Genomic DNA, 23534 nt, shown 5'->3' with positions numbered 1-23534 from the left:
CATAGATAGAATTAAAGATGTGATGTCAAAAACTGGTTTAAAAGCAACAGCTCTAATTTTGGATGAATACACTCTAATATCAATATAGCAATGAAAACATCCTTTCTTTGAAACTGGCATTGAGGAAATAATTCTTAATGAACGATGAATTGGTTAATTTAGCCTCTCTGTTAGGGTACATTATATAAGCAGACAGTGCCTTCAATGTATTTGATCAAATGTATTTATTGAACTTTTCAACAACAATGATGGGTTAATCACAACTAGTTTGTTTACAGCATTTGATTTTCAGTTTTCCAAGTTTTGAGTTGAGTTGTTTAGTTTGAGATCAGTCAGATAGGTTCTGTAATGTTGTTTCTGGTCCATGGCTGTATGGGGTCACAAACACTTTTGGCACAGATACACGTGTGAAGTTAAAATTCAGTCTCTGGAAATCTTTATTCACATGACTTCAAACTTTGCTTTCCACAAAATATTTGGCCAAGTCACTTAATTGCCTTTGTATTCATGGAAAGCAGGCGAAAAAGGGACATTAGCATAGATGATAAATCTATCTAAACACTTGTTCTATTAGAGGAAATTGTTTGCAATGTTCACCCAGCTCTGTTTAAAACCATGAAGTATTATACATTAGACCAACTTTGATACTTACTTTTGGTGGTTAGTTAATACTTAAGAGAATGAAAGTTATATTTATTTAGAAGAAAAGTATATTTATTTATCAAAAACACTATATAAAAATTATGTGCAAAAACTCCAATATTTATGCACTATGTGTTGGAAATGTTAGAGTACACGCAAAGACCAGGATAGTAAGAATGACATGGCTCTTAAAACAGCCACAAGTCCATTGTTGTCCTCTGTATTTCGGGATGGCTTTTATACCTCAATATATTGTCACTATGGGAACCATAATGTAGAATGTCCTGTGTTTTGAATGTGAAAAATACTAAACTCAGATTTTCAAACCTGCACAGTCATCCTGTCTTGCTGGAGAGGAGTAATAATAAAGAGAAAGGAGTAATTGCTTGAAGAGGTTGGTTTTAAAGAGGGATTTGAACTGGTGATGGGAAATGGCACTTGACAAAGAGAGAGAGTTGGTAGGTTGGTGCTGTTATCCCAGTGAAGAGAGAGAGAAGACTAACAGATGCATTTTGGATGTGCTGGAAAGGGAACTGGGTGCAGGTGAGAGTCAGAGGCTGGACACAAGAAAATTATTGCAATCAAGATTAGAGATGACCAGCTGTTGTACAGGGTTTAATGGTGACGAAAGTAAGGAAAGGGGGAGTTTTGATTATCTTAAGGAAGAAGAAGCACAAAAGATGTAATGAGATCCTGGCTATGGAGGGAGAAAAATAATGAATACTCAGACTGTGCTGAAGTTACAGCCCTAAAGGATAGAAAAGACAATACAAAAGGGTAAGAAATCAAATGGGCAGGTGGTGTCTTCAGTTTCGTCGAGAATTAATCTTTGTTAGGAGCTGGGCATTTAAGAAGAGATGTCAAATTAAAAATATGATATGGGACCCTGGACAAGCAGGAGTGGTCAGAGGGGTAGCTGTTAGTAGAAGCATCTGGAGGAGATCAGGTGATATGAGTGAGTTACATCTGTACAAAGAGAGATGAAGGAGATGTGAACACACACTAAGTATATATGGGTACATATATTCCATTCGCTTATTTCTAGGTAATTGCTGAGAGACTGGGTCTCTGGGTGAAGGAGTGAAGAGAGACTTATTATGAGGCTGTTGATCATGATGAAGAAAAGTAATTGGGGTGCATGAGCCAATTAGTGGGTTAATTCACCAGCCAGGGTATCAGAGAAAGCTCCCAATAGTGGCAGGATTTTAGTCCCCTTCTCCAGGGATATATTTATTTTTCAGTACCAAAGCAGCTCAAAGCAAATAAAATGAGACACAACACGCCCTGCTGCCTGGCCCCACCACAAGTCTCTTCTTCATAAGGTTCCTGCTTCTGCCAACAGTGCAGGTAACTAGCCAGACCTTCCACCTAGCTGTTGTGGAGAGAACCCGTCTGGGTTTTTTTTTTCTTGGCCTCCTGCAGGAGCTTTCCAGCTCTGGTAAGTTCTCTTCCACTAAACTGAGCTTGTTGGCCTTTTAGCTGAGGGCCAGGTGACCTGCAGTGTACCATCTGATTCCTGGCCTCAAAATCATCTCTTGGGAGGTAGCTAGTTACTCACAGATGAGGCTAAACCCACCTCCCTGAAGGAGCCATCCCCACCTGTGACAGCGTGCGTTAAAAACATTTGATGATTTTGCCTGAGTCCAGACTGTTGGATGGCTATTACAAACTGCATCGTTGGACGTTCTCGCATCCTTAGTGTTAACATTGATGTCCTGGCTAAAGTGCAGCTACGGTTCATATATTCAGTCTGTCAATGTGCCCTTGGGTAGAGCTTTCTTCAATTCCTGTTCTGAACACTTGCATAGTATTGCTATGAGCTGATAAGATTGCATTCAGGAGGGTAGGTGAATGGTAGGTGTACAAAGCACTTCATGATCTTTCATGATTAAAAGAATTATATCATTGAATGTTATAATGATTACATGTGATATGCATATTGTATAGAACATATTTATATAACATGATACATTTTATTACTTCAGCTAAAAGTTGTAGATGGAGTGCTGAGGTTTGTTTTCACTTCATTAAAATTACTTTTACATAGAAGAAACTATATTTAGGGTTGCTAAATGACCTTTGAAAGCATTATTAAGAATTCAGAGCAATTCTTGCTGTTCTCATCTTGAGCTCGATGTTTGTATTACTCTTTGTAGAGTCATTTTCATTTCTCTGACTCCTTTCCAGATTGCATGACATGTAACTGACAAGCTGTACCTGGAACATAATGCATGAAGGCCTCAGCTGAAAGGAAACAGAAGTAGGATGACACTGGGATATGAAATGCAACCATTTCCTGTCACACTATGATATTAAAGTGTGGCTGGCATCAGTGACCAGACTTGTCTATGTGAGGAAAAAATAAGTGAGGGTCAGATCAACTTATAAATCAATCTTGTTTTCCTTTAAAAGCAACCCTCCCCCCCCAAAAAACCAACCAAACAAACAAACAAACCAACAACTTATTTTGGGGGACCCACTGATTTCTTTTTCTTTTGTTCTTCCTCCTTCCCGGAAGGAGATTTCTCCCCAGCCTGCCATTTCTGCTTCTCTAGTTAAATAATCATGTAGGAGCAGAATCAGCCCATGGGTTCTCAATAGTTGAAACTGGTTAATGCTATTATTATTTTTATTATTTCTTTATTTTGAAAATGTATATCTTATTTTTGTTTTTTTTAAAGTAATCTGTGTGCAGGAGGAGGGCAGCACTTGTTGCTGAAGAAAGGAAATAATCATATTTATACTATGTGTGTGCCTGGAGGACAAGTGTACATTCCTACTACCTTACATACGTTGACTACCTGGTGTGTCTGGGAAAAGCAGCTGTTTGGCCTAAAACATCCAGCCACATGAACGGAAATGGTCCATTGGGAAGTCTATGTCTATGACATGGACTAATCTTTCCACTCCTGCTTTCTTCTACAGACCCCCAACCCAAGCATACCTTTCCCCCTTGGCAGCTGACCTGTTAATCTGCTCTCCAGAAAGAAGGAAGAGGAAATATGGTAACTCTTTTCAGCACCTCACTTTCTCAGTGGCTATCAGGCCAGGGGGATTAATGTTTTCAGAAGGGCCTTGTGGTGGAAAGGAAGTAGATGAAACTCTTACTTATTCTTTCTCCCCTCCCTCTTGACAGCAGATCATATCTCTGCCTCTCAGAAGGGTCACGGGGAGCTAGTGTTCTGCTCAGCTGGAAGTTCAACACATAGACAGGGTAGTACTGAAAATGTCCCATGGATAATTCCAGGATTGCTCTTGCTGCTGTTTCTCCTATGGCTAAATGTGAGTCCCTTTGGGTCTGGTGCGACTAGAGGCTTGATAGTGGTTTTTTAGGGAACTGTAGTAGATTGTTCCTTCTCTCTGTTCTTTTCGATGCTAGATGTGGTTTTCCACATCTCCCTTCCTCCATGTAGGCTAGCTGCAGGTTGTGGATACCTGTCTCCTTGGCCCGACAGAATCTGCATTCTGCTTCCCCTTCCTCTGCTGAATAGATCACAAAGAGGAATGATAGCAAGAGATTAATCATAGTTAACTCATGCGATTAAGTAAAAATAATAATAATCACAGTTTTAAAAATTAATTGTGATTAATTGCAGTTTTAATCACACTGTTAAATAATAGAATACCAATTGAAATATATTAAATATTTTGAATGTTTTTCTACTTTTTAATATATATTGTATTGTGGTGTAATTGAAATCAAAGTGTATATTTTTATTAAAAATATTTGCACTGTAAAAAATGATAAAAGAAACAATATTTTTCAATTCACCTCATACAAATACTGTAGTTCAATCTCTTTGTTGTGAAAGTGCAACTTACAAATGTAGGGGTTTTTTTGGTTACATAACTGCACTCAAAAACAAAACAGTAAAACTTCAGAGCCTATAAGTCCACTCTGTCCTATTTCTTGTTCAGACAATCGCTAAGACAAACAAGTTTGTTTACATTTACAGGAGATAATACTGCCTACTTCTTATTTACAATGTCACCAGAAAATGAGAACAGGCATTTGCATGACACTTTTGTAGCAAGCATTGCAAGGTATTTACGTGCCAAATATGCTAAACATTCATATGCCCCTTCATGCTTCAGCCACCGTTCCAGAGGACATGCTTCCATGCTGATGATGCTTCTTAAAAAAAGAATACATTAATTAAATTTGTGACTGAACTCCTAGGGGGAGAATTGTATGTCCCCTGCTCTGTTTTACCCACATTCTGCCATATATTTCATGTTATAGCAGGCTTGGATGATGACCTAGCACATGTTCGTTTTAAGAACACTTTCACTGCAGATTTGACAAAATGCAAAGAAGGTACCAATGTGAGATTTCTAAAGATAGCTACGGCACTCGACCCAAGGTTTTAGAATCTGAAGTGCCTTCCAAAATTTGAGAGGGGTGAAGTGTGGAACAAGCTTTCAGAAGTCTTAAAAGAGCAACACTCTGATGCGGAAACTACAGAACCCAAACCACCAAAAAAGAAAATCAACCTTCTGCTGGTGGCATCTGACTCAGATAATGAAAATGAACATGCATCCGTCCACATTGCTTTGGATTGTTATTGAGCAGAACCGTCATTGGCATGGACAATGTCCCCTGGAATGGTGGTTGAAGCATGAAGGGACATCTAGCATGTAAATATCTTGTGACGCCGGCTACAACAGTGCCATGAGAACATGTATTCTCACTTTCAGATGCCATTGTAAGCAAGAAGTGGGCAGCATTATGTCCTGCAAATGTAAACAAACTTGTTTGTCTGAGCAATTGGCTTAACAAGAAGTAGAACTGATTGGATTTGCAGGCTCTAAAATTTTACATTGGTTTATTTTTAATATAGATTTTTTTTACATAAATCTATATTTGTAAGTTCAACTTTCATGATAAAGAGATTGCACTACAGTAGTTGTACTAGGTGAATTGAAAAATACTATTTATTTTGTTTTTTTACAGTGCAAATACTTGTAATGAAAAATAAATATAAAGTGAACACACTACATTTTTGTATTCTTTGTTGTAATTGAAATAAATATATTTGAAAACATCCAAAATATTTAAATAAATGGTATTCTGTTATTGTTTAACAGTGTGATTAATCGCATGGTTAATCACAATTACTTTTTTTAATCATGCGATTAATCATGATTATTTTTTTCTCGCTTGACAGCCCTAGTCTTTAATAGACCTAGACTGATCTAACACTTAATCTGGACCTTAAATTTTTTGTGACATAAATTTCACTAGGGAAAACATCCAGTTGTATGTTATGCACCAAAAGTACTGTATTTCAAAATAGCATTTGATAATAGTAATTATACTTTACATTTATAGGGTGCCTTTCACCTGAGAATCTCAAATTGCTTTACAAAGGTGAATATGTATTATTTCCTCATTTTACACATGTAAACGGCAGCATAGAGAGGTTATGATATGTCCAAGGTCAAGTAGCAAATTACTAGCAGAGCTGGAAGTAGAACCAAAATCTCTTCACTGTCTGTCCCCTATTCTAATTGCTAGAGCTACTCCTTAGAAACTTTTCTTGAATATGTTATGGGCATTATAATGAAATAGAGGTCAGAATTTACTAACGGATGCCAAGTCTCTGAAACCCTATTCAAAGTTTCATATCAACAGCTTTACAAATCTAACTACATAGATTAGTTACATTGAATGTGAATATAATTTACATTGATGGCTTCATAATCACATGAACCACTGAGTATGTTAGAACACTTTCCATGTATGCCAAAACAATTGATGATTTGTGACATTATTATAATCTACTGCACCCCATTTAGCAACTAATATTAACAAGCTCCTAACAGTTCTGGAAGTGGAAAAAGGTAAAATGGGTAAATTAAAAATATGTCTTACCAGAAATGTTCTGGGTTTATATGGAATTGACTCATATTTACATTTATTCTGGCATTGCTTTTTAATATTATTTTCCTTGCATTTGTTGCAATAGAGGGTCAAGGGAGTGAGTCACTTGTTCCAGCTGTGACCTCTAAAGTTGAGGGGAGGGACAGATTTTAAAGAAGCAATGCAGGTTCCCAGGAGCTGGTGAGATGAAGGAAGCTGGGAGACTATGGGAGTTAACCAGTGGAGTTCACCAGCAGAGGAATGTAGAGAGGTGTCTTTTTTTAAGTTTGCAGGTAATCTGAAAGGAAGAACCTGCAGTGGGGAGAAAAATGGCAGACTACCACTACGACTGCTAGCTCTTCCTCTGCCTATACCTGTGGGGACCTTGGTCAAATAAACATCCTGACCCTGGAGGCCTCTACCCAGGTCCTGGTTTTAACTTGCTGGGAATGCAACCTTCATGTACCTGCCAAACAAAGCTGGGGGAAACCACCCGGTGTGAGAGGCATCTGTTGGTGGAGTCCCTCAGGAAAAAGGTAAGTGATCTGCAGGAGGAAATGGACTCATGTGCATAGCATCTGGAAGCATAAGGATTTCATTGACAGGATGCACATGGACATGTCTGGGATGGAGGATACTAGCCAACTAGAGAAAACTACAGCTGCACCAGAGGAGGAAAGAGAGCCAGCTGCTCTGCAGGGAGGAGACTGGCTGTTGGCCACCTCGTGCAGCAGACAGTGCTCCACTCTGCTCCCAAATTGCCCATCCATTGTGGTCAAGAACTGTACTGTACTGTACTGGCAACAGGAGATGTGTAGACCTGACTGGTTGAGGAACAGAAGCCATCTGCACCCAGCACTGGGAGGCTCACAGTCACCGCACGCAAGAGGAAACGACATAAGGAGGGGGTGGTCAGTAACATCCTTCTAGAGGAGATAGACGTATCCATCTGCTGACCTGACCTGACATCCTGGGAGTTGTGCTGCCTGCCTGGAGGCCTCCTCTGAGATGTCACAGAAAGGTTGTTGAAGCTCATCTGACCCTATGCTGTACATCTATGTGAGCACTAATGATAATGCCACGTATGATCCTGAATGGACCAATAGTGGCTCTGGAAGAGGGGATGAAGGAGACAAGGTAACAGGTGGTGGTCTTGTTCATGCTTCTGGCTGAGATTGGTGGTCCAGGCAGGGACAAGCATATCTTGGAGATTAATGCGTGGCTGGATAGTATCGATGGGAGGGCTTTGGCTTCCTTGACCGTGGGGTGCTGTTCCAGGAGGGAGGATTTCTGGGAAGTGATAGGGACTCCTTGATCAAGAAGCACCTTTGGACACCAACTCACCAACTTAGTGAAGAAGGCTTTAAACTAGGTTCAAAGGGGACAGGTGACAAAAGCCCACAGGTAGATTTTAGAAGGAGACTTTAACAGATGGCTGGAAGTTGAAGAGAAACAGAATATTACAATAGGTACAAGTTCATGGGACCGGACCTAATGTATCCACGGGTGCTGAGGCTGCTGTGATTGCAGAGCCGTTGGCCATTATTTTTGAAAACCCATGGTGATCGGGGGAGGTCCTGGACAATTGAAAAAAGGCATATGTAGTGCCCATCTTTAAAAAAGGGAATAAGGAGAATCCAGTGAACTGCAGACCGTTCAGCCTCAGCTCAGTCCCTAGAAAAAATCATGGAGCAGGTCCTCAAGGAATCCATTTTGAAGCAATTAGAAGAGAGGAAGGTGATCAGGAACAGTTAACATGGATTCACCAAGGGCAAGTCATGCCTGACCAACCTGATTGCCTTCTATGATGAGATAACTGGCTCGGTGGATGTGATGTATCTTGTCAGCAAGTTAAAAAAGTGTGGATTGGATGAATGGACTATAAGGTGGATAGAAGGCTGGCTAGATCGTTGGGCTCAATGGGTAGTGAACAATGGTTCGATGTCTAGTTGGCAGCCAGGATCAAGCATAGTGCTCCAGGGGTCAGTCTTGTGGTAGGTTTTGTTCAACATCTTCATTAATGATCTCGATGATGGGACGGATTGCACCCTCAGCAAGTTCGCGGATGACACTAAGCTGGGGGGAGAGGTAGATATGCTGGAGGGTAGGATAGGGTCCAGAGTGACTTAGACAAATTGGAGGATTGGGCCAAAAGAAATCTGATGAGGTTCAACAAGGACAAGTGCAGAGTCCTGCACTTAGGATGGAAGAATCCCATGTACTGCTACAGGCTGGGGACCGACTGGCTAAGCGGCAGTTCTGCAGAAAAGGACCTGGGGATTACAGTGGACGAAAAGCTGGATATGAGTCAACAGTGCACACTTGTTGCCAAGAAGGCTAACAGCACATTGGGCTGCATTAGTAGGCACATTGCCAGCAGAGGGGGAATTTGATAACAGCTTTCAACTACCTGAAGGGGGATTCCAAAGAGCATGGAGCTAGGCTGGTGGCAGATGACAGAACAAGGAGCAGTGGTCTGAAGTTGCAGTCGGGGAGGTCTAGGTTGGACATGAGGAAAAACTATTTCACTAGGAGGGTGAAGTACTGAAATGTATTACCTAGGAAGGTGGTGGAATCTCCATCCTTAAAGGTTTTTAAGGCCCAGCTTGACAAAGCCCTGGCTGGGATGATTAAGTTGGGGTTGGTCCTGCTTTCATAGAATATCAGGGTTGGAAGGGACCTCAGGAGGTCATCTAGTCCAACCCCCTGCTCAAAGCAGGACCAATCCCCAATTTTTGCCCCAGATCCCTAAATTGCCCCCTCAAGGATTGAACTCACAACCCTGGGTTTAGCAGGCCAGTGCTCAAACCACTGAGCTATCCCTGAGCTTTGAACAGGGGGTTGGACTAGATGACCTCCTGAGGTCTCTTCCAACCCTAATCTTCTATGATTCTATGATAAATCTTGAAAGGTGTGTTGTGGGGTGTATTGATCATTGCAGCAGAGAAGATTTGTTGTTCTGGCAGTATCTCGGGCCACTTTGTATTGGTGTGTCCTGGTTTATGGGGATCTTGCTTCTGAAGATAAGCCTGGAGAGGTTGGGTAGAGGCCTGAAGGCCAGAAAAGGGGGGTTCATGAAAGATTTCTTTTAGAGCGGGGTCCCTATCGAATATGACTTGTGATTGTTTGATACCCCATAAGGATTCCACTGGCTGGTGACAACTAAGGGTGTGTGGTCAGAGGGGATTTCATTTCTGTATGAAAGTAAGTTCTCTCAGGGTATTTGATGGCCTGTTGCATGATGCAATCTATTTCTCTGTTAGAGTGTGCTTGTTTGGTGAAGGCAGTTTAAGTGTGTAAGGTGTATATGCTGGACTTTCTCCACAGAGAATTTTCTGTGGCATCTGAGTACCTGGTTGTAGGTAACAGATTTCTTGGTGTGTTTGGGTGGGTTCTTGGGATAGCCAGGAATAGACTCAGGTCTCCTGAGTCCCATTACTATGGGTTAGTATGACTTTCTGAGGAGTAACACTGAGTACATAAAAGAGAGGCTAAAAGGGATCATCGTTACTGGGAAAAAAAAGACATTACCTATGAACATTTTGCGATGTATCTCAGCCTGACCATATCTGTTTATTTTTATAATAAATAATCTAAAATAGTGTTTTAATATGGCAAAAATATTGCAATTTCATATTAACATATCTTCTGAGAATAGAACTCTCACAAAGTAAATTTCTGTTGTTGGTTTGATGCTTTTGCACTGGAGATATTCATAGTGTTTGGAGATATTATGTAAGTTGAATTTTCAGTTAGCCACATAAAAGTGTGTTCAAATGCCTGTGAATGAAACTATCCACAATTTAAAATAGCTACTTTATTTGGCTTAATTTATAGCTCCCTTTATTTTCTAAACCTTTCTGGATGAGTAAGCTTAATATTAATTATTATTATTCTTGTGTTATTAAACAAAACTTTCCAGAAAATATCCTAATACACAAATAAACAAAAGTATGTGAATCTGAAATACAGAATGAGCATAAGCATAAATCTCCTGATTCTTACCTATACTACTCTAGATGGTATATTAGTTAGACAGCTGTGTCTTTCATTTTTGTTATTCTTGGCCTCCACATTTTTGCAAGAAAATCAACATTTTTTTCCAACTATCATATAATTTAATTTTCTCCATCTTGGACCTAAAAGTATATGTGAAAATTCAAACATGTTCTGTGGTAGTTATATTGCTGCTGAGAACTATGGGTAACCGTGATAGTGCGTTAATTAATTCTGATATAGTTACACAGTCCCATGAATTGATTTAATTGTGGAAGCTTACTTGGGTTAAGGCTATGTCTATATTGGCGTAATCTGTGACACTCAGGGGTATGAATAAACCACCCCACTGAGCAACATAAGTTATGCTGACATAAGCATTTGTGTGCCCAGTGCTGTGTAAGCGAGAGAGCTTCTCCCACCGACAGAGCTTCTGCCACTCATGGCACTTCATGAGATGAGACAAAGAGGAGCATGTTTGACTGTGGCCCTAGTGGACAGTGCCTCTAGTAGGATCTGTGCTTCTTGCAATAAATTACCCAACTAACAATGGATAGGTTTAGGAGCAGCTGAGTATAACTGATATTTATTTTTGAAATGTATATAAGGGGGGGAGGGATAGCTCAGTGGTTTGAGCATTGGCCTGCTAAACCCAGGGTTGTGAGTTTGATCCTTGAGGGGGCCATTTGGGATCTGGGGCAAAAATTGGGGATTGGTCCTGCTTTGAGCAGGGAGTTGGACTAGATGATCTCCTGAGGTCCCTTCTAACCCTGATATTCTGTGATAAGATGGTAAATATTTTAATTTAGTCCTCTCCCACACACTTCATATGTTGTTTGACTCCTTGAATTGTAAGCTTTGTTTTAGGAGCTGTGAGTGAAATCCTGCCCCCATTGAAGTCAGTGGCAAAACTCCCGTTGACTGCAGTGGGGTCAGAATTTTGTGCTGTCTTCATTTGTGAGTGTACAACACCTAGCACAGTTTGGATACTACAAAATAATAATGATAAATAAGTTTCACAATTATTCATAGGTAAATGAAATAAATAATAGTCAGATATTGGAATGCCCTTGCAAATAAGATATTAGGGAGGATCCCTCATCCTTTACACTAGTTTTATACCCCTGTATTCCATTCCTTTCAAAAGTAGTTACATCGGCATAAAATTGGTATAACAAAGTGCAGAATTAGGCCCATTAACGCTAAGTATTAAGTTGTAAGATAACTCAATAGGCATTTTGCTTGTTGCGTACAATTCATTGCTGGATTAATCTTATTCCTTCTCCAAAACAGAGTGCACGCAATTTCCAAGCCATCTTTTGAATGCTTAGCTTGTTTACACCGGGCTTTACTTGTTAGTAGAATCCATGGCTGATATGCCTCATTTATCAGCCAAGTACGGAAGGATTCTGAGAGATATTTTTGTCATTTACAACTGTCAAAATGATATATTTTCTTATATCCTGGGTGACATAAATGCTTTATTTGCACATAGTTTGCAGGGTGAACATGTAGCAATAAATGATATAAGACCAAGTAAACATGGAAGCAGAACAAAGCACGTTTTAGAACATAAAGTAGGAAGATTTTCTTTAATTTTTTTGGATTAATAATTCACATAGAATATCTTCATTTATTAGCACTGTTTACTGAGTATTGTAACTATGCCTAGTGCCTTATAAACTCTGATGATACTGCTCCTGCTCCAAGAAGCTATCAGTCTAAATCAGAGTACAATTTAACCATGAATGATAAACTGGTTAATGATCCAATCTCTCAGTAATTCAAAAACTTAATTAAAAAAATAATTATTAGTAAATTACTATTTGAAAGGCTTCACAGAAGAGTTGAGATTTGGGAGTAATGTGAATGCAGCGAAGGGAGATCTCTTGGTACACAAGGAAAAGGAGTGGGAATTCAAAGCTTTCTGGAACAATATGAAAGAAAGCATGAAGCAACGAATGGAAAAAGTTACTTTCTATTTTATTATCATTCAGTAAAAGCCATAGATTAGCATTTATCTGCAAATCTTGTTTGTTATTTTTTATGACAGGACTGTAATAAAACATTTCTCATGAAAAGCATTGATCTGATTTAATTTTATGACCCTAGTCATCAATATGTTTTGTGGTGTTTGTCATTTGCATTAATGAAAAAGACACACAGAATGACTTCCTGTTAAATCTAGTGCTGTTCTGGAATGCAAGATTGTGAAAAGAAAATCTAACTTTCAGGTCCAGCAAAGAAAGTGAAGTGTGGTCAAGATCTTCAATTCCATACTCAAGGCAATGTCACAAACAGAACTGGAAGGGATCAGATGAGGGGGGTGGTTGTGATGGTTCACCATAGCTCTGAACGGAAGAGGTCATGTATGATAGATAAAAATAGGGGGTAAGGTTTCCACTCAGGAGGGAGGGGACTTCTGTAGATGTGGAAGTTTAGATAAGCCACCAGAGTTTTGAATTCTTATCTGAATTGAACCAAACATTTTACATCTGTTGAGATTTGTCCATGAGGAAAATAGAGCGGTCAACACAAATGACTCGTGAACTACCTGAGATCACCTCAGTACTTGGCTTCCTAATTCAGTCTTCAAAAATTATTGAAAGATGCCACATAAATAAACCAATATGTAGCTAGTCACTGCAGTTATCAATAGAGGGAGGCATTTTTGAGAACTAATGTACATATTAATTTTTATAATGATATGAAGTACTAGCAGCAAGCAGTGCTTGCATTAATCTTATAGCTTAGTAAATTTATCATTGCTCATGTGAGATATTGAATACCCAATGCCATTCAGATATGACCTAATGATAAAATGCTTCTTTGTGAATGGCAAGTGTGTCTTTCTCTCAGTGTACTCGTTGTATGCAATGGCAATGGTCAAATAATTGATGGTGTAGGGGAATACTTGATGATGATTAGGGGTATGAAATGGCTTCCGCATGAGGAGAGATTAAAAAGACTGGGACTTTTCAGATTGGAAAAGAGATGGCTAAGGGGAGATATGATTGAGGTCTATACAATCATGGCTGGTGTAGAGAAAGTAGATAAGGAAGTGTCGTTTACTACTACTCATAACACAAGAACTCTGGGTCACCAAATGAAAGTAATAGGCAGTACATTTAAAACAAATAAAAGGAAGTATTTCTTCCCACAACGCAGTCAATCTGTGGAACTCCTTGCCAGAGGATGTTGTGAAGGCCAAGACCATAACAGGGTTCAAAAAAAACCTAGATGCATTCATGGAGGATAGGTCCATCAATGGCTATTAGCCAGGATGGGCAGGACTGGTGTCCCTAGCATCTGTTTGCCAGAAGCTGGGAATGAGTGACCTGGGATGGATCACTTGATGATTACCTGTTCTGTTCATTCCCTCTGGGGCACCTGGCACTAACCACTGTTGGAAGACAGGATACTGGGCTTGATGGACCTTTGGTCTGACCCACTAGGGCCATTCTTATGTTCTTAAAAAGAAAAGGAGGTCTTGTGGCACCTTAGAGACTAACAAATTTATTTGAGCATTGGTTAGTCTTTAAGGTGCCACAAGTACTCCTTTTCTTTTTGTGAATACAGACTAACAGGGTTGCTGCTCGGAAACCTGTCTTATGTTCTTATGTAGACACAGGATTGGAGACACATCTCTTTGCTGAAAGATCCAGGTGGGAATGATTGCATATGCGCTCATGTTCTTCTCAGTGGTTTGAGCATTGGCCTGCTAAACCCAGGGTTGTGAGTTCAATCCTTGCCGGGGCTATTTGGGATCTGGGGCAAAAATTGGGGATTGGTCCTGCTTTGAGCAGGAGGTTGGACTAGATGATCTCCTGAGGTCCCTTCCAACCCTGATATTCTATGATTCTGTTTACAAGGCTACCTGTTGTGTGTGGGCGTGTTTTTAGACACATGTCTGGCAAATTCAATCAGTGGCTCAATTGTGCTCTTGAAATTACAAATTTGCTGAAAATCATGTTCAGTTCGGCACATTTTGTGATTAACTTTTCCAAAACTGTATTTACCCATTTTATTTTAAAATCTATTCTGTTTTCAATAATATAGCAAGATATGGTAACACTGAGTCTATGGATCCCTGAAACCCTTTAGATTACTTTCTTCTCTCATTTCTCTCTTCTCTCCTTGTAGCTCCTTTTTTGGTCTGTTTGCTACTTTGATGAATTCCAAGGTTTAAACTTGAATCTAACCACTTTGGTGTCTTATCTTTGAAACTTATGGTCAAACACACCTCCTCCCTCAGGCTCTCATACTATTGACATTTAACTTTGTCTCCTGTCATCCGCAACTTTAAATTGGCACTGCAGATGTGACATTTAGAACCAGACTGAACAAAGCACTGTAAAATATTCTTCAGGGGTTCATTTTGCACTGGCATGGGATCAGTGTGGGCTCCACATAGGTCTTTTCTGTCCCCAATGTCAACAATTCTCTATGTAGGTTAACTTATTTCATTGTAAAATATTGTATTTAGTACTGAGTCCATAGCAATGTAAAAAGATGATTTAAAATATTGTCTTTTAGATCAGGATACTAATTCCTTCCTGGACAAAATTCACATATGGCCAAAACCTAAAAGGAATCCTATCTTCTGTTTCCAATGCCAAGAATGTGTGCCATTGGCTGCCAGGTACCCAAACAAACCAGGAACATTAAAAAACAAAAAACAAAACAAAAAAAAAAAACAGTATTAAACTCTCTGAATCTGGATTTCATGTGTTTTGTCCTTAGAATTATATAAAGTGCTTCTGAAGTCTGACTCTTGAAAACTTTCCTTTCTCTTTGTGAAATACATAAAATATTTGGGAAAAGAAAAAGAAAAAAACTGAAAGGTTGCAACTTGACCGTGTGTTTGTTGTTGTTGTTGTTGTTGTTTTTTCCAGGTTTTGGAAGATTTAGTCCTAATCCTGAACGATTTGATTTAATATTTACATTTTTTAACTGTCTTAACTCTACAAAAAACAACTTTTAACATGAAATGTGAGGGTATTCACAAGGAATGTGATAAATACTCAAACCTGACAGTAAATGTTATCAGAAAATTGAAAATGTCATGTTTAAATATGATTGGATCTGATTTTGTCGTACAAGATATCAGAGCAACTGATTGCAAGTTCAATCTTAAGTATTTTTGAATTTTAATAAGTCACTTCTATTTGATCAGAATTTCATTGTTGTTCATTTTTATTGAGCTCACTCATATTGAACTATGCTCAATTTCTTTTCTGGTGTCACTAGCTTCTGTTTTCCAGAAGCTGGGAATAGGCGACAGAGGATGGATCACTTGATGATTACCTGTTCTGTTCATTCCGTCTGGGGCACTTGGCATTGGCCACTGTCAGAAGACAGGATACTGGGCTAGATGGACCTTTGGTCTGACCCAGCATGGCCACTCTTATGTTCTTATGTTCTAATAAGAGTCTGTTTCCAAGTTTCCACTTTATTCTAATTGAAATTTGAAGGCCCCATCCATATCATTGCCTAGTTTAGACTGCACTTAAGCATTGTTGTTTTTCTGCAAAATGTTACACAAATGACCAAGGCTCACTCATGTGATTTGCCCCATTAGCTTCCATGGGACTACTTGTGTGAGTAAAGGTTTGCAAGAATGACCATTCATGTAATGGCCTAGGTATTACGGAAGTAGGCAGCAACTAGGTTTGTTAAACAGTGAGTAACACAGGCCTCTTCTGTAAAAGAGTTTAGAACACAGCCTTTGTTAGCACTAGCTATATAAGGAAGAGCCATGTTTAAATATGTTTCACACTAACACAGTTTCTCTTCTAGTATTCAAGGAATCCTAATTGTTCCTATATTCAATATAAGGTGTCAGAACCTGCAAATCTTTGGGTGTGCAAAAATATCAGCATTCAGATCAATTTAACACAAGATACAAGTAACATTATTAGAATTATTACAGAAATCATGAGAAGACTGGGCTGTAGGGCCCACAACATTGCCTAGGAGAAGGCTACTGATGTATAATATAGGATATTTCTATAAAGATTTTTGCGGGGATTCTGATTTTTTTAAATAGTGCGTTTCAAAATCTTAATGAATATCCTGTGTTTTTCTATTGGCCCCTGTAATATAGAGTAATTCTCAGATTGAAAACAAACAAACTAAAGCAAACATTCCTAAATGAAAAGGAGTACTTGTGGCACCTTAGAGACTAACCAATTTATTTGAGCATAAGCTTTCGTGAGCTAAAGGTCACTTCATCGGATGCAGTGAGCTGTAGCTCACGAAAGCTTATGCTCAAATAAATTGGTTAGTCTCTAAGGTGCCACAAGTACTCCTTTTCTTTTTGCGAATACAGACTAACACGGCTGTTACTCTGAAACCATTCTAAATGAAAATTTAAGCGTTGAAATAAGCCTCTTGATTTTCAAAGATGCTGAGCACTCAGTGACTCCCACGGAGTTTGTCAGTCTTTGGCTCTGCTACTTCTCCGACCCCACCTTTGCACCATGCTATGGAGCAACCTGCACAGTAAGCACAATTTCTTCCAACACGGGGTGGTGCTTTAAAGGAACAGTCTAATCCATCCTGGATAGCAATGCAGTGTGGTGCACTGGAGGAGCTTCCTCAGAAAGTCAGTGATTTGACTTTCAGTTTGAGGAAGATTTTAATTTTCTTCATCCAAATCAGCCATCATTTACTTTTCAACTTGTTACTAGTTTCCATAAATGAGGACAGGGACATAAATCATCTTGGATTTTTTTTTCAAATAATCTTCCTTTGTGAGACTGAAGGAACATCAATACACACAATATTTTACCGTATATATTAATCTTTCTGAAAAAAAATTGTCACTGAGATGACATCTGAAAAGCATATGAATCCTGTGATCTTCTGCAGTTTGCCATTTGAGCCATAAACTAACTGTTCTTTTAATAGTAATTCACTTTGTTCTACTTTGCAGCTCCATATACATTGTTCTTTTCCTTTCATCTCAACTAGTTCTTTGAGATTATTGCAAAAATGTGTGATATGTTAATTCCACAAACTTTCTTCCAGAGGGTGGTTGTGTGTGTGTGTATGTATGTGTGTGTATATATAATATATATATAATGTGTGTACATATGTATATAAAGAAACACAAAGGAAAAATACAAAGTACTTGGAAGTTAAACACGTTGCTTTTTATTTGTGAAAACAAGTAAATACTAAGTTCTCAAAAATATGCAATACTCAGTTGCAATCAAAACATACTCTGTAAGAGACCGGTCCTGCAACTGACCTTTCATGGGCAGACCCTGGCATCCACAAGTTGATTTGCAGAATTGGACCTTGAATCTCTAAGATTTTAACCCAGATGTTTTGGGGATTCTGAGCGAAAACAGCTTATGCTGTATCCTAACGTGATCCCCTTCCTTCCAAATAAACAGAGCAATGTTAATGTTTTTGTAAGACTTTAATAAGAATCCTGTAATTAATAACATCTGAATTTGGGGGAAATATTCTTACAATAGAATTCCGCAGAGCAGTTTAATGTGAGTAGAGATGCAATAATATTCCTTCTATGACTCCTGGAAGGTGGAAAAGTGAAAAAGCATGCTGCTATTGCTACAAAGGCTGTTATTTATATTGTCCTAGAGTTCTAGTGAGAACATTGGCTCCCTTGCGATGTACCATCACAAAGTATCCATAGTATCTTCCACCAAAGGACTTACACTCCGCACAGGCCAAAACCAGGCAAAGGTACTAATTCTACAAGGCATTTGGTTAGAATGATGGCAGGCATGTTCCCTTGTTCATTCCTCTTATTTTGGTTCCCAAGATAGTAAGTACAATTATAAAGGGAGGGGAAGAAGGAAACAATAATGGGCACTTACTTTATGTACATTATGCACATTTTAAAACATGTTCTATATTCATTACATAATTCTGTTTTAAATAAATACATATCATAGGTGAAATCGCAGCCTTATTGAAGTTAATGGCAAAACTCCCATTGACTGCAATGAGTTCAGGATTTCACCTTGAATATCCCAGAAACCCCTTCAATCTAACCATTATTAGTTAGCCTGGGTTGTTTTTTATTTGTTTTTTCATAGTCATCACAGAAGAAGTGGCTGTTAAGGAGGGATTGGAAGGAAAAGAGGCTTGTGGCTGTATAGATAAGTGTCAGGAAGGCATTCCATACATAAGGGCAGTTTAGAGGCATATATTCAATAAGCACAAACTTAAACACTTCTGGAGTCCTTCCACGGGAAACAGTGTAAAAGGCAATGAACAGAGAATAAAACACCAAAAAAACCCACAACACACTGTTACTAGGTTCTCAGCATTCATCAAAAGCCCTGTATCATCCAACTGAGCCGTTTGAAAGCAGCCTACAGCTGGCAGTTTTGTTCCCTTGAACTAAAGTAGTAGCTTCAGCAAAACACCTGTTTAGTCTGTGGGTGAAACATTAACTCCATGGAAGTCAATGGCAAAACCCTCACTGACTTCAACAAAACCACAGTTTCATCCTCCATGTAATGGCTTATAAAACTACATACAAGACATTTCTCCATGTTGAAACAATTCATGCAAGTTGTTGCACCCTATGTATTGTTGGATTCACTATGGTGATAGCCAAGGTACATTATTATTCTCTATTCTTAATATCATTGCAATTGGAAATGTGCATTTAAATGCATGGCTTTGTGCTGCTAGAATGATCTTAAAAGTTCATCACATTTTTGGTCGACCACGATTACAGATTTTCTACGGTATGAGTAATTAAAACAAACAGAAATACAGGCCTCGACTGTAAATGTTTGACAGCTCTTATTGTATTTGGATGTTTTACTTTAAATGAATGTCATAGTTAAATCTTTCTTGTTTCTTCTGTTCTGAAAAATGGCTTTAAATTCAATCTCTATGGCAGTGGCAGATATTGATTTACTTTGTCAAACAAGAAATATCTTCTGAACTTGGACTAAAAATTCAATGATTTTCAGCAGATTTTCTGAACATAATAAAGTAATTTGTCTTCACATGGGTATTAAAGTCAAACCTTGAAGGTGAGAAAAGAAAACAAGTCAATTTCTGCTTCAGATTTTTAAAAAAAGGTAATTTAGAAAGAACAGAATTTATAATCATTTGCATTAAATTAACTAGAAATGTAGATTGGGGGGGGAGGAATACATTTTTGTCAACACTAAAATAATGGACCAAATGGACCTTGAGTTGTTAGAAACAGTTTAAAATATCCTAATTATGAATGTATTATATTTACATCTTAGAAACTTGCACATGACACAAAGCTGGGGAGGTTGCTAATACTTTGGAGGAAAGAGCTAAAATTCAGAGGGATCTTGGTAAATTGAAGAAGTGGACTATCGGCAACAAAATGTAATTCAACAAAGGCAAACGTACGGTGCTGCTCTTAGGGAAGAAGAACTAAATGCACAAATACAGAATGTGGGAAATGTGGCTTGGCAGCCACACTGCTGAGAAGGATCTGGGAGTTAAGGTGGATCACAACCTCATTGTGAGTCAGCAATGCAATGTTGTTCCAAAAAAAGCAAATGCAATTTTAGGTTGCATTAACAGAGGCATAACATGCAAATCACAGGAGGTGAGAGTATCCTTCTACACGGCGCTGGTTAGGCCTCAGCTGAATGCATCCGATGAAGTGAGCTGTAGCTCACAAAAGCTTATGCTCAAATACATTTGTTAGTCTCTTAAGGTGCCACAAGTACTCCTGTTCTTTTTGCGGATACAGACTAACACGGCTACTACTCTGAAAGCTGTAGTACTGTGTCCAATTTTGGTCACCAATTTACAGAAAGGATGTAAAGTAACTTGAAAGAATCCAGAGGGAGTGACAAAGATGATCAAGGGGATGGAATGCAAACCATATAAGTAAAGGTTGAAGGAACTGGGTATGTTTAGTTTGGAAAAGAGGTGATTAAAGATGGATATGGTAGTGGTCTTCAGATACTTGAAATAATGCCATAAAAAAGATGGAGAAAAATTGTTTTCTTTTGCTACAGAGGGCAGGACAAGAGAAAATGGGTTCAAACTATAAACATAGCAGATTTAGATTAAATCTCAGGAAAAACTTCCTAACTGTAAGAACAGTAGGATAATGGAGGAGCAAACTGCCTTGGGAGGTTGTGGAAGCTTCTTCATTAGAGGTTTTCAAAAGAAGGCTGGACAACCATCTGTCTTGGATGGTTTAGACACAACAAATCATGCATCTTGGCAGGGGGTTAGACTAAATGACCCTTCAGTCCTTTCTAACCCTACGATTCTATGATTCAGCAGATAATTTCAAGTGAGACATGAGAACCATGCCTGAAAAAAGAATGATAACTTTTTAGTTCTTAGTTCTGTGATTTAATTGGCGTATGCTAATGGCATTTCACATACATTTTAATTTTGATTTTTTAAATATAGTCAATAAAATATATATTGAAAATGGAAACATGGTAAGAAACAGGAGATGGATTACTCTTCTTGAGGGCTGGCTAGCCTGCCAAGTTATAATCAACAAAATGAAGGTGAATTTAGTATGGGCTTCTAATGGTATTGTTAGTGGTGGTTTCTTTTTGGCAAACCTCTCAGGAACTCTCCCCAGGTTTAATATGGCTACTAGCTGTTTGTGCTTCTGCAATCCAAGCAGTTCTTCCAGCTGCTGTCTTTGGGCAGTCAGTACCTGCCAGATTGTTGCAGTACCATGGTGCGGTGGTGCTGTTTCTGAATATTGTGAGCCAAATTGTTGCTAGATATCTATCATGTCCAGTGTTTGTTATTTTGGTAATAATTCATACAAATGGACAGTTAACATCATTATTATAAATTGTGATGCATGCCATTCTCTTGGAAAATGTCATGCAATTTACAAACTACATAGGCAAGGCTAAAATGGAGCAAAGAGAAAGTGTCATCAAAGAAAGAAGTTTGATAGAAAATTTAATAGAAAGTGTAATAAATTCAGCATTTATCATACATCCTCTTTTAAATTTCAAATATCCTCTGTGAGCTGGAACCAAATACTGACAATCAACTAGGTAAACATTTGTTGTTATATTGCTTGAAGATTTTGTTGATATTCCATTCTGCCTGGAGAAATCAGTCTTTTACTTGGTATTAACTGGTGTTATCCAAATGCAGTGGCATGATGCTACTGATTTCCAGAAGCACTGATCTGCACAGATATATTTGCTAAATCTTCTCTGGATGGAAACTCCTTATAAAAATCAAGCAAAACTTGGTTTCATCGCTGTGTGTATATATGTATGTGTTTGTATAAGTGCCGTTTACTGAATAATTGTGTAGAGTTACTAAAAAGTATAGATTTAATAGACTTTTTCATTGTAATGTTGTTACATTTGGAACGTCCTGTTCATTAGATAATTTTTATAGGCTTTTGAACATCTCTGTGAACAGGACAGGTGAATGGGACAGGTTGGTACCATGATGATCACTAGCAGTGAAGCATAAAGAATGAAAAATGGCAGTATTAGTCCATCTTTTTTGACTATTTGTCTTCATTCCAATTTGTGTACTCATTGGAATGTCTTAGATGTTTAGGGTATTGACCTTTTTTTGCCCCCATTAGTAGCTTCACTGTGAGGGTAATTAAAATGAATATGGTTTAATGTCTGAAATTTACATTGTTGTTTCTGAAGGCATTTGATGTTCAGAGGGATAAACAGCTAAAATTCTTATTGGAACCTGGAGATGCGGAGCTAAGGCATGTAAAGTTTCCTTATACTCTGAGTTTTCATGATATTGCTAAAAGAAAAGGAGGACTTGTGGCACCTTAGAGACTAACAAATTTATTTGAGCATAAGCTTTTGTGACCTACAGCTCACTTCATCGGATGCATGATATTGCTGTGTATTGCAGCAGTTTCTATGAATGAGTCTAGAATCTTTTAAAAACAAAAAAAATCCCTTACAGATTTTCAGATTAAAAACATAAATATGTTAATAATTCACCCGAAATCTAGCTTTAAGAGCCAGTAAAACAGAATTCTTATGGGTTCTGTCATCCTTCCACTCAGCCATGAGCTTTAGATAGTATCTCATTCAGTTTGTAAAACAAAAGAACCAGATTGGACTGAAGTAGCACTAGATTCTTGCTCTTGGAGATCATCTCCTACTTGGAGGCCTTTGCAATGGACAGTGTATGGAATAAAACACTTCAGCTCCTCCTCATGGGAGTTCAGTAACATGGCATTGATTGTATTCCAACTAGAGAGCAAACATTTCAGTAGTCTCTCCACAAAGGGTGATACAGCTCAATTTAAAAAATATCACAGGAGTAGTGGTGAAGCAGGGCTGGTTTTTGTTTTATTGTTTTTTCCCTGTTGCTTGAGGAGGGAATGTTCTGGCTGACTCAACAAGGGACTCCTTCAGCCAACAAAGGAATAGCATTGCCTGGGGTCTGAGAGAGACTAATTTGTTCTCCATGATTGTGAAGATGATGACCTTAAGCTAAGATCTTGAATAGATGTAGTTTAAAATGAGGGGAGAAAGACAAGGGACTCCTTAAGATTTTATAAGTCTTTTCCAGGAGAAGAAATGAGATAAGGTTAGAAATCATTACATTTTGTATTTCAATCTATAGTATATTGCATACATTGAAAAGAGGCTGTTGTGTATATGTATGCATTGGAAATGTTGTAAAATGGAAATCTAAAATACATGGAGAAAGAGAAGGTAAAGTTAGAAACAGAAGATAAAGACCCTTCAGCCACAGCTTCAGCGCTGTCTGTAAAGGAAAATGTATAATCAACTAATAACTATGCCTTCAAAATAGCTCTTCTGTTTTCAATAATTTTCCTGATTGAATGTGATTACTAATTTTACTACTTATGTTCAGGTGCCCATTAATTAGTTGGTAACTGTATCTTTTCCTTCACAGACGGATCCTGGACAAGGTGCCATGGGACCCATTGCTAATTTATTAGCTTCTTGCCAACTCTTTTTGCTAGGTTTAAAAAACCCCTTTTGTTATGTCAAGCATACATGGTGAGCAGAAGAGGCATCTAAAAAAGAAATAAGCAACAGTTAAC

The 23534-nt window shown here is 38.4% G+C and overlaps 1 protein-coding gene across 5 annotated transcripts in view; it reads left to right on the top strand.

The window, feature by feature from the left end:
• Positions 1-23534, top strand: part of CTNNA2 (catenin alpha 2) — a 775924-nt gene that overhangs the window by 288686 nt on the left and 463704 nt on the right. Inside the window, exon 8 of one of the 5 annotated variants that reach the window (XM_043544891.1) lies at positions 2830-2971. The exons of the other annotated variants lie outside the window; for them this stretch is intronic. Coding sequence (XP_043400826.1) covers positions 2830-2838 — 9 coding nt within the window. The 3' untranslated portion in view covers positions 2839-2971. Of the gene's footprint in view, positions 1-2829; positions 2972-23534 lie in introns of those variants that run through there. 5 annotated transcript variants of the gene reach the window in all.

This window comes from Chelonia mydas, chromosome 4 (genome assembly GCF_015237465.2).
Source record: "Chelonia mydas isolate rCheMyd1 chromosome 4, rCheMyd1.pri.v2, whole genome shotgun sequence".
Classification (NCBI taxonomy): Eukaryota; Metazoa; Chordata; order Testudines; family Cheloniidae; genus Chelonia; species Chelonia mydas.
The sequence above is the reverse complement of the archived record's forward strand: the minus strand, read 5'-3'. Positions and strand labels throughout refer to the sequence as shown.